Here is a 12,389-nt window from a genome sequence, read left to right on the forward strand (position 1 = left end):
CGTTTCTTAATGGGCGTGCCAGGCGTCCATCATCGAACCCCTTCAACAGCCACGAGGCCCCCTCTCTTCTCACTTCATTGTCTTGGCTCTCTTCTTCTTCTTCCTCTCTCTCTCTCTCTCTCTCTCTCTCGATTTAATTATATATATATATATATCTCTTCACATTCGGTTACAATATCTAGTAGTGACTTGTAGTTCCTTGTTTGTTGACGTTGGTTCTTTGGACTTGACTCCCTCTTCCGTTTCTTAGTTACTGCTCTTCTACTGTATATTAAATGCCATGGTGTGTTTGCGTGTGCGCCTTTCCATTTTCCGCTGCCTCCGTCCCTTTCGGTTCATCCACTCCTTCTCTGGTGGGAGGTCCACGTCAGTGTTGTAGTCAAATGGTCTACACATTATGAAAGTAACAAAAGTAATTCGAAGTATTTTAGGTGATGAATTTAGACTACGCTTACCTTTCATTTATAATTTTATTTATGAACAAAAGTTTGGGGGTAGAGGAGGCTACTCCATCCCAAGGTCGGGCATACCAAGACCTCAGAGGGGGTTTTAGCCCATTTTTTAGTTTTTACAGATTACCCACCAAGAGGGATTGTCAGCAGCAGTACTCGAATGTAGGTCTGGATAACAAAGAGAATGATCTTTATCAACTCAACTAACCTTCGATGACATTTATTTTTTAATTTTTTTATACTATCGTATGCATAGTGGATCTCTTTTCGGTATTGGGTAGAAAAATATCATGATACAATAACTAGTTTGTGATTATATGTTTACTTTGATACTTGTGTGTCTTGCATTATTATTATTATTATTATTTAGGCTTATTAGTTAAAACGTCCTTTAAAATTTAAGTCAAATCTCACTTTGTATTCTGAAACTGAAAGTGACTCATATACCCTTTTTGATTGTGGTTTCGTGTTTTACTTTGCCCATAGCCGTCAATTCCGTTGCTAACTCCGTCAAAATTGTTGACGTGGCAGAGGTAGTTTCGTCTTTTTGTCCCATATGATATAAGTACATAATAAAAAATAAAAAATGATCCTAACTAATTAAAATTTAAACATTAAAATTTTTTTTTTTAAAAAAAGAAAAAGAACCAGCAACCTCGTCCCCCACCCATACCAGCCATCTCCACCTAGCCCTCACTTCGATGTCACCACCACCTCTCCTCCTTCCCCCACCGCGACCTTAGCCCACCCACCAGATCAACCCACTCCAACAATCCTCATCTCCCATCTCTCATCTCCTATCTCTCTCAGCCCACGAAACTCACCTCATCCTCACAATTTCTCTCCTTAGGCAAACCCCACTGTCGCACAACCACCTACCTTCACCCAAGGATTGAAATATCGGCCGATACACCAATATATCGATATTTTCAACTGTCGACATCGATATTGGGGGGTAAGGCCATATCTTCCCCTGTATCAACGATATATCCCCGATAAATGCGATATCCTCGATATTTTGCCAATATCCCCGTTATTTCCTAATACCCTTAACATAACCCAAAAAAAATTCAAAATTTTTGAAGGCAATTGAAGCAAATTAGAACCCAAAAATAGCTAATGCTTGCCCAGAACCCTATAATTTATTAATATGAAGAATCTATACACAGTCCACTACCCACATAACTCCAATCCATCTGAAGAGGACATGGCGATCAGTTTTGTATCTATGAGCATAGGAACTAGACCTAGTACTAACTCAAATGAATCTTATGATGGCTATGGTTATGTCACGTCTGATTATAGTGGAACTAGTTATGGAGCTCAAGATGATGAAACAGATTATGGACCTACTAGTTTGGTTAATCCTAACTATCCCATATATAGGAGGACATTAGGGAGCTCAAGAGAGACGTATGTGCACCATGTTCAACACATGGCTTACAAAGTTGTTCCTCATTGTTTCAACCTCATAGGAGCTCTTCATTTATGTAGATGGACACTTATCTAAATTGTAATCCAATGTTTAAACAAACTAAGGATTTATGCATGGTTTATTCATTCTAATCAACATTTTATTTTCAAACTTTTCATTAACGCGCATTACATACCACTTATATTTCATCATATGTATATCTTATTATTAGTAAATTTTGAGTTTTATTTGTTAAATACATTCATTGACAATGTAAATAACATCTATGAAAGTTTTACACCAAAATTATGTGTTTCAATGCCTATATATATCATTTTTTCCCGATACCTAAAACGATAACGATATATCCCCCGAAATATTCGTAAATTGGAGGCCCGATATTATCTGCACGGCCGATATTTTAATCCTTGCCTCCACCTAATCACCTCCAGCACATTCATCCACCAACCCTAAAACACCCACCCCAAACGACACAACTCCAAAAAGCCAACTTGCACCCAGCCACCTTTAACACATCTATCCTTACCCAGCCACCCCAATTGATCCCCCACCCCAAATCGCAACCGCCAATTGATACCCCACCCCATATTACACAAACCCAACTATCCCCCACCCCTCATCCCCAAATCTGACTTTCAAATTAAGAAGAAGAATAATAAAAAAATAATAATAACACAAAAAAAAAAACAAACAAACAAAAGGAAAAAAGAAGAAGAAGCGGAAAAGTAAAGAAAAAGAAGAAAAAAGAGAGTAGAAAGTCGACTGCTGGAGAAGGAAGAGTATAACATTTTTTAAACTCTTCTAAGCATATAATAAATATCATCATTGTATAAAGATTACCCAAGAATACAACTTGCTCCAATGGTAAAGGTCATTTATTGGGTATTGGAGGTCAAGGGTTTGAATCCCCTTGAACCATAATAATCTTTAATATTTGCATTTTTTTATTTATTCTTTGAATAAAGTGAGATCCACAATTTGCCAAGTTGACGAAAAGATGAAATTACCCCGGTCACGTTAGGAATTTTGATGGGGTTAGCAACAAAGTTGACAATAGGGGCAAAATGAAACACGAAACCACGGTCAAAGGGGGTATACGGGTCACTTTGAGTTTCAGTGTGCAAAGTGAGATTTGACCCAAGTTTCACGGGGCATTTTAACTAATAAGCCTATTATTTATCAAAGATAATTTTCTTTAGATAAACTTCAATAATGCAATCAAAGACATTAACATGACATCTAAAACATCAATTGAAAGATGGCAACACACTGTATATTTGGTGTACCACATTAGACAATGGATGTGAGTAAATAGTCCATGTCAACTGTTTGGTGTCAACTGTTTGGTGTCAACTTGTATTATTTAATTACCCGACTCTGTTAAACGGATTGGGCTTTTAATACTCTCCTTACTTGACTAACTAATACAACCCACATACCCCGGTTAAAGATAATATACGCTTAATTATAAGGCTAGAGAAAAAAAAGAGTGCTGCTAAACGAACCCTAAAATTAACTGAGTACACCATAATATTTTAATCAAAATGTAAAATTAACTAAGTACACCCTATTTAAATATCAAAAATACCCCTAGTACACTCTAATACACTCTATCACACAACACCTTAATACCAATCCGAAACTAGGTTTCTCTTTTTATGTAAATTTCGGGCCCTCTTTTCATATTTTGGGTTTGCATCAAAATCTTTAATTTCGTAACCTGTTGTGGAAGTAGATTTGCTAGCTTATTCAATTCAAATCTTCTTTATTGTAAAACTATTTTAACATATACCAGACAAAACCAAGAGGAACTGTCAAGCCCAAAAAACCCTAGCCCCCTCCCCCAAAAGTGTTCTTCAGGCTCCACATAGCTTGAAGGGGAGGAGAAGTTCATTGTTAATCCTCCTCCCTTCTCCCCTTTCTTCCCCTACCATATTCCTCATTTGCTCTCTGTTTCCTCCTAATTTGGTGTTCATTTTGTGGCTCATTCTCCCCCTTTTGCAAGTGATTGCTTGAGGTTTTCTGCCCCTTACTTGGTCCATTTTTGTGGCCCCCTTCCCTCTTTGTGTGGGTGAGCTTTGTGTCTTATGCCTCCATTTTCTATCATTTCCGATTCTCACATGTCCTTCTCCTCTTATGTCGGCGATGGTGACAATAGTGGCAATAGCAGAATGGGCGACGATTGTGGTGGTTTCGGCGTCATCGACTTTGTTTTTATGTTCATGTGTTTACATGCTATGTATTTTCTCCACTCATCGTCGGTGGCTGCGCCTTGGCGTTTGTTCTCCACCACCATCATTTGCTCCTCTACTCCACGGGTGGAGGATGTTTTTAAAGTATTTGTGTCAGTTATTGCTTAGAGTTTGGTAACGCTCTTTGTAGCTTTGGTGCCTTGTCCATCACCATTTTCTGTTTGTAGCTTTGGTTACTAGTTTCTTTTTGTTGGTGGTGGTCTTCCGTTGAAGGCATGGCTTGTGGGTTTTGGGTGGTGCAACATTTCTCTATTCTTTGTCTTATGATTTCCTAAGTGTGTGTTGTGTTTTGTGGCCTTTATGCCTTTCGTGAGTTTAATGACTATAGTGGGCTCTATGCCTTTTGTATTGCATTTGGTTGAACTCATTTTTGGGGTTCAACGTTTGTGTAATTGGCTTTGGCCTTCTTTTGAATAAAACTCAATTCTGACAAAAAAAATAAAAAAAACCAAGAGGAAATATTTGAACGTATCATAGACTTAACAACGATGGGATATTCAGCCAATATCACATCCATTCCATTCCTTATTGAACTGAATACACCATCTTGAGAAGTCTATGGCTAATTTATTGTGAAACCCCATATTTTTAAATATGTATATTAATATTTCATAAAATTAATTAATTATAATTATTAGTTTTCAAAACTATATAATTGATAATATATACATAGTTGTATGGCAAGCCACGTGAATCTAGCTATAGCCTATAAAACCTTATTGTATGGCTTTAACTATATCAATTCATTTAATATTTATTCTATACACACACTTTACAAAAGCTTTTAGATGGGTGTTTGTTGCTTACTAAGCTTTCTCTTAAAAAGTGACGTGTTGCGTTATGGAGTCTTCAAAAAATAATTAAAGCATGAGGTGGTATGTTTTGGCATGATGTGTAAGAACAATAGATATTCTTATATATATAAATGTAATTGGAAAGTGCTCACTAAGCACTCTCCAGAGCCAGCACCTAAGGTTAATTGGGGTGGCAGTTTACTTTCAATCCACCCATGTAGTCTAGAAATCCCTAGGATGTAGTCTAGAAATCCCTAGACTAGTTATGTGGCACAATGTTAAGCTATATCTATATATTTTTTGCCAACTCTAGCTTACTATAAATAGCCTTACCTAATAGTTCTTGAATCATAGGTTCTTCAAAGTTGTGTTAGTTTCCTAAAATTCGTAAAAAAAAAAAGAGAGAGTGAAAACTAAGTATGGTAAGATTTTGGAAAAGCTCATCTGGGAGTTGTACAATAACTTTGGATTTGAGGTAGGGATTTTTCTTGGGGAGGCTTTACACAAATTGATTTAATTAAATATTGTGAACACTATATTATGCTTGGTAATATTATTTGATTATTATCCTTGATATTGGATGTTTACATGTTGTCAATTATCATTATAATTTAATTAATATTGGCATGTTCATATGTTGTCAGTGGTGTTTGGAATTTTTGGGTTGATAAAAAAAATTATGGAAAAGAGGGTAATGGGAAGGTTCTTTTGTGTAGTTGAGTCTGACCATTATAGGGACCAAGTTCAGGCGAGCCCGTGTGCACAGTAGATTAGGAAATTGGCGGTATAATTGTCGATTGGGTGATTTGGGCTTGGAGATCAATGATATGGACAGGATGACTAGCAAAAGGGGAATTATGGGATAATTGATATGGGTGTTAGGTTATATAATGGGGCATTCGGAATCACAGTGGTAAAATGCATAGTATGGGACATGCAGATTAGCTTGCCCTATTATATAGATTAACGGGTTGGGTAGAATTGAAGATCATTCATGCATTGCATAAATTGTATATTAAAAATCTCACTAATCACATAAGACATAGGACCCCTACTGAGCATGTAGTGCTCACCCCTTAATGAATTTATTGCAGGTTTTGAATCTAGAATTTAGTTGTGATGAGGAAACAAGAAGAACAAGTTGCAGATAGTTTTGGATGTTTGGTTAAAAGTCTGTACTTTCCTGAAATTTTGCTTGTAAAATTACAATGTAAATTATTTTGGTTTAAATAGAAGTTTATGTTTAGTTCTCTTGTTTCTTGCGATTTAAATTTTAAATTTTAGTTTTTCTTTTACCTCACACTCTCAATAATTAAAAAAAAATTGAGATGTGACATCTATAATGTATAAGTGAATATCCCATCTCCCATTTTCTCCATCATAGATTTTCTAGCGTTACTGTCAGACAAAATCAAGAGGAAATATTTGAACGTATCATAGACTTAACAACGATGGGGTATTCAGCGCCAAGAATTGCCTGGATCTCCTTAACTTGGGTGCTGGCAGAAGACTTTTCATGTTCGTTAAAATTATCAGACATGGTTCTCTTCCGTTTACAGCTAGTCGGTCAATAAAACATAAACGTTAGATACTTAAAGTAATTAAGTATTGAAGCTAATTTGCAAAATATTTTAACAAAATATACCCCATCGTTGCCGAACTTGCTGCTTAACCCAACAAAACTTCTCTACTTTTGATTAGGGTTGAATATTGTGAGTAAGGTGTACTTATTAAAATTATATTTGTTTCACAATTCAATATATCCTTTATGGCCATTTTATATTAAGGTAAATTAGTAATTCAATAAATAGTTTGGTAGCATGATGTACTTAGTTAATTTTAGCAGCACTAAAAAAGAAAACATGCTTTATACATGAAAAATCATACGCTTTTTTCATCTTCTTCTCCTTAAGGTTCTTCTCTGCTATCTTCTCCTCATATATTTTTCTTTCTCTCACGGTTTTTTTTTTTTTTTTTTTCTGGGTCATATATCTCTATCATGGGTTGATCGGCAACTGATTACTACTCCAGTGAATTCCAATTTCAAAAGCAGACCTACGCAACAACGCAACAACTATGAGAAAGCGTGCTGGAAGGGCGAAAAAGAGGATTTCAATTTCAATTTCAAAAGGAGGGTTGGAAGGAGACCAACACAGCAACTATGACTAGCCAATTTCAATTTCAAAAGGAGGATTTCATGCTCATGGAGTTAAGCACTGAACAACATCAATGATAGGGTTCAAGACCACATAGAGGGGATTACTTTCATTCTTGAAAACTTGGCAGTGTATTAAAAAAGAAAAAAGATATTGATGAGTAGAGATATTATAATTGTGGAGGAAAGAAGGGTGCAAGAGGAAGCAAATGATGGAGTGTCCATGTTAGTCTATATGATTTTTCAAGCTCATGTAGCCTAATCCACTGTTATCCAACGGAGCACCAAACACATTATAACTTAGTTATTCTATTTATTCGGAATAACACCAAACGCCTTATAATATTATAGATAAATAGTTAGTACTCTATGAAACAAATTAATACCATCCAACATAAATTAGTTAGGACAATCCGACGTACCAAACGAGCCCTAACATGCTAAAAACTACTAAAGCAAACAAAAGCTGCACTAAAACTATTAGCTCACAAACCTAACATAACCGAAACCATAAAGCAACATAGGAGCTTAGCTAAACTCTACCACCACCATAAAAAAAAAAAAAAAAAAAACTATCACCACCACATGAAGAAGCACCGTTGTGGCGAAAACAACAACCCTGACAAAGAACAATTGAGTGATTTGCAGCAACCTCTGTCAAATATGATATAGTACCAAATTTAGAGAGCACGAGCAATGTTAAAGAGCACGTTTTGAGGGAAGAATTTGATTGAGAACATAGCTCAAAAGAGGTGATTGGGAACTTCAATTTGAGCATGATTTAGAATTAGAAGAAATCACCACAAGAGGCTTCTTATTCAAAATGGCCCAAGTGGATTTATTCACTAACACAAAAGAAAAATGGAAAGAAGAGATAGGGGTGGTGGGGAGGGCTAGTGACACTTCTCCTTTATGGAGTTTTTCTTCTCACAAAGAGAGAGAGATAGAGCAACTACAGTTTTTAAACTTTACGTGCTTTGTGTGTCTTTCATTATTAATCTTGAGGTTTTCTAATTTAGCGTTTAATAACAACACTACGCATGATTTCAATTTTTATGAATGACAAATAGTAAACTTAAGGGTAAATTACTCAAATAGTTCTCAAATTTGTACCTGATTTACATTTTGGTCCCTAAACTAAATTATTTGTTCAAATGGTCTACCAACTCTTTATTAATTGGCGCTTTGGTCCTACCGTTACATTTTCTGTTAAATTTGGTCATGTGAGCAGCACATGCTATATTTGTGGGGGTAAATAAGACTTTTGACCCATGTATCACCCCTTTATCACCATTGTATCACCTATGTATCACCACTTTGTCACCTATGTATCACCACTTTATCACCTATTTGGGGAACATAGGACAGTTTTACCCTTACATTTGACGGCAACATTAACATAATATAACGGTAGGATCAATGGAACAATTAATATAGAGTTGATGGACCATTTGAATGAATAATTTAATTGAGGGACCAAAATGTAAATCGGGTATAAGTTTGAGGACCATTTGAGTAATTTACCCTAAACTTAAATAAGAGCCATGTGGGTTCTTTTCTCCTTTTTCTTTTCTCTTCACTTTTATCCTCGAAGCCTAAAAAGAAACCAACATTTGATTACACCTTCGATCTAGGGGTTTTCTCCTGGAACCACCCTAATTGAAAATAAATCAATGTCCCTTCTCATTGAGCTAGACCCCATTAATAGAGCATACTTATTATTTTCAAAGTAAATACCATGTTTACTTATCAGAATCAGAAATAGATAATGAAATTATTCCAATTTCCCTTTTATCACTAGGTTTCCAATTCAATTCATGAATTCCCATTCCTAGTAAGTATAGATATATATACGTCGGTCTCAAAAAGTGATATATATAGTATACGTTGGTCTTCAGGGTGAAAGATACTTTGCGAAATCCTTTGACTAAATGGGCCTGAAACTTGACGAAAGCCAATTGAGATTGAGATAATCGTCGGCCCATTCCCAAGCCTCTTCCTCGTTTGTATCCCAAAATTCGCTACCTAGGGTTTGTTTAACCGTTCAGTCCTTCACCCTTCACCCTTCACCAGCCACCTACAGCTGTGCGCTATTTATGCAGGCGTCTCAGAATCTGGAAATACAGAATCAAAGCTCAAACATGGAGGCCGAGACTGCAACAGAAGCAGGCTTGTCACTGATAAAGCAACTCGCTTCATGCAACAAGAGCGGCCGAGACAGAGCACTCAGGGTCCTCCTCAAGACATGGCTGCCAACCCAACTCAATCTCCATGACGACCACATGAAGAAGCTCTGGAAAGGCCTCTTCTACTGCATATGGCACGCAGACAAGGTCCCGGTTCAGACCCAGCTCATCGATCGACTTTCCTCTTTGGTCCTCAGCCTCCATCTCCCTCTTTCCATCCATTACTTCTCGGCCTTTTTGCTCACTATGCGCCGCGAGTGGTCCGGCATCGATGCCTTGAGGTTAGACAAGTTCTACCTTTTGATTCGCAGATTTATGGCTAGTTTCTTTGCTTTGATGAGAAATAATTTGTGGGATTTGGAGCTGGTGAAACGTTTGATGGGTGTGTTGGAAGAGGTGACTTTTTTCGCTGACGATAAGTTTCTAGGTAATGGTGTTAATTACCACATTGCCTCTGTTTTTCTTGAAGAGCTTAGGCCGTATCTTCCGCTTAAGGCTGAAGTTCTTGAGGTTGTTTTAGTGAGTTTTATTCGTGTTTCAGCTAAAGTTCCTGATAAAGTCTTGTTGGGGAAGATTAGGAGTAATATGTTTGATGCTTTGCTGGGGGCGGGGAAGAGGCTGTTGGAGGTTAAGAAATTGGGAGAGGATGTGGGTTCGGGTGATGAAGTTATGGTCTTTGGGTCAATTGCGTTGACGATGGGGTTTTCGAGCAAGTTTTATGAGTTGGGCTCTTCACCTGAATGCTGTCAGGGAAATAGGAAGGTGTTATTTGGCTTGCACGAGGAGTTTCTAAAGTTGGAAAAAGAGTTGGAATCTTCTGGGATTGAGATTTCTATTCCTGATGTTGTTTACAATGATGATGAGGTAGTGCCGACTTTGGTTCCTCTTGCAGGTGAGGAGATGGAAGTTGGAAACTCAGAACCTGGTGAGGTTGTCATGGTCAATGGCTCTGCTGGAAAGCTTTTGAAGAAGTGTAAGAAGCGTGAAAAGGACACTGGTGCTGCTGATACAAAGGCAGAGAAGAAAAAGAAGAAGAAAAAGAAGAATAAGAAGGAGAATGGGAATTTGGATTCTGACTCTGAAAAGAGCTCTACGGATAGGGAGAATGAGAACGTAGTTGCAAATGGTGAGAGTTTAGATAATCAACAGGCTACTGATGAAAATGCAGTTAAACTTGATGATAATGTGATATCAAACCTTCAGATGCAGTTTGAGAAGATTGCTGCTGAAGCAGGCTTGGATGGTGATGTTCCAAGTGCCTGTGATTTGCCTACAGCTTCAGATAAGGGCCCTGTCTCTAAGAAGAGAAAGAGAGTGAAGAAAGCTGTTGAAGAAGATGTTGAGGGTGGCACCAATGCAAAGAGTGGGGAGAAGAGTGCAAAGAAGGTAAAGTTTTCCATGAAAAGTAATTTGGTGTGGAAGCCCCAAAGCCCTTTACCTCCACAAGATTTAAGAGTGCCTCCTTCTGCTACGCCTAGAGGAAGTGCACTTAAGAAAGGAGTACCTCCAGGTCCCATTAGGGAAATGCCTCTCCCTACCAAAAAGGTGAAAATGGTAAGAGTTGTTACTGCCAAGAAGGCACGGAAGGCTATCAAACGCATAAAGAAGCTAAAATCTCGCCCTACTTAGAAGAGATCAATTTTGTATTATCATTTTTTAGCTGAAAAAATTTGTTCTGTGTTTGTTTTTCATACACAACTTTAATGATTGCCCCATTTGTGCTTTTTCTTGTCTCCTATGTTTTATTGGGTTTATTTATAAAGTTAATTCTGACATTGATATTGGTTTATTCTTCAAATTGAATGAAATGATGCATTGGCATATTCCTTTGTTTGATACTATGTTACTAACTTTCTCAAGAACACACTGCCTCCTGATGTTCTAGTCTATTAATCATCTGTGGATGTTTTACTCTTCAAATGGCTGTGATATTTTTCTTAGATTTTAGTTGCCTCCCTTTTGTCTGTGGTAGATTTATATTAGGTAGATGAAAAGACAAAGACCGCCTTGTTTATTTGCTGCATTTTTAATTTTACTAATTTTTCAGTTCTTATGTTAGAGGTGATAGACTTAAAGGGACATGTAGCATATTAGTGTCATGAACTACGTTGCCATGCATGTAGATTGTGGTCGAAGATATTCTTCTTGAAGTAACTTTTCCTTTGTGTTTTCCAGTTCAAGAGGAGTGAAATAAGAGTGACATGTGTCTGTCTTCAACATTGTGAGGAATAAATATTGAACTCTTTTCCTTTTCACCATGCTCATAGATCTATGGTCTATCAAACTGCATATATTTGTACTTGGTTTTTAGCTACCAGCCTGATTAAACAAATCTTCGAAACAGCTAAATCTGTACACTTATGTGCATCCAGTCTGAGTGTTGAGGGTCCACTCTTTTATACTATATATTTTTTCTGGTCACCCTGCATCTATTACAGTGGGGGCATGTGTTCTGGAGAATTAGGATGATTAGATGGGATAAGGTTAGGAATCTTTACAAATCACTTCTCCCTTATTAACAAATACTGATAAGGTATATTGAAATTTGAATCACAGAAATCGATTCCCGTGTACTTCTTGCTGAAAGTAGATCTTTGGAAATATATGATTTGCACTTGAGAGAGATTCTAATGTTTCTGGTTTTGCACTTAGGGGAAGATAACAAAATTGATTCCAGTTGTAGCAAAATAGTATTGCTTTTGTCATGCTTCTAGGGAGATGCCTTTTTCCTACAGTGTTTGCAGCATATTTTCACTCACTTTTGGAGAAACTCCTTGACAACATGTGCACACAATTTTCAGCACTTGTCTTGATCATGTTCCTCTCAGAAATATGTGTACAAAAAATGGTCTTGTCAAAAATGTCATTGTGGGATGCTAAGCGGCTATGCAAATTTTTGGTTTTACAAAAGGACGTATATAGGATTTAAGTCATTATACTTATGAAGGCCAAAGCTGAAAGCACCGCTTCCCTGCATTATGTTTGAATACTGACAATATTTTTTATGTATGAGGACTAATATGATCCAACTCTATGGTCGGTCTTTTTTTTTTTGGGTACTCTGAGTGGGTTTGGAACATGAATGCTAGGTATCAGTGTCCCCAGTTGTTTCAGT

At 37.1% G+C, this 12,389-nt stretch overlaps 1 protein-coding gene across 2 annotated transcripts; it reads left to right on the forward strand.

The window, feature by feature from the left end:
- The first annotated feature begins 9,029 nt into the window (after nucleotides 1-9,029).
- LOC110748108 (ribosomal RNA processing-like protein) lies at nucleotides 9,030-11,053 on the forward strand. Of its 2 annotated transcripts, XM_088247627.1 has the most exons (2): nucleotides 9,030-9,701; nucleotides 9,816-11,053. In XM_088247627.1, exons 1-2 carry the CDS (start codon nucleotides 9,185-9,187, stop codon nucleotides 10,901-10,903), a joined length of 1,605 nt encoding a protein of 534 aa, XP_088103753.1. In that variant the 5' UTR covers nucleotides 9,030-9,184; the 3' UTR covers nucleotides 10,904-11,053. The 2 variants fall into 2 exon arrangements, with proteins under 2 accessions (XP_088103753.1, XP_021815980.2); XM_021960288.2 differs by having other exon boundaries at nucleotides 9,030-11,053.
- Nucleotides 11,054-12,389: the final 1,336 nt, after the last annotated feature.

The sequence above is a fragment of the Prunus avium genome, chromosome 1 (genome assembly GCF_965620075.1).
Source record: "Prunus avium chromosome 1, drPruAviu1.hap1.1, whole genome shotgun sequence".
Classification (NCBI taxonomy): domain Eukaryota; kingdom Viridiplantae; phylum Streptophyta; class Magnoliopsida; order Rosales; family Rosaceae; genus Prunus; species Prunus avium.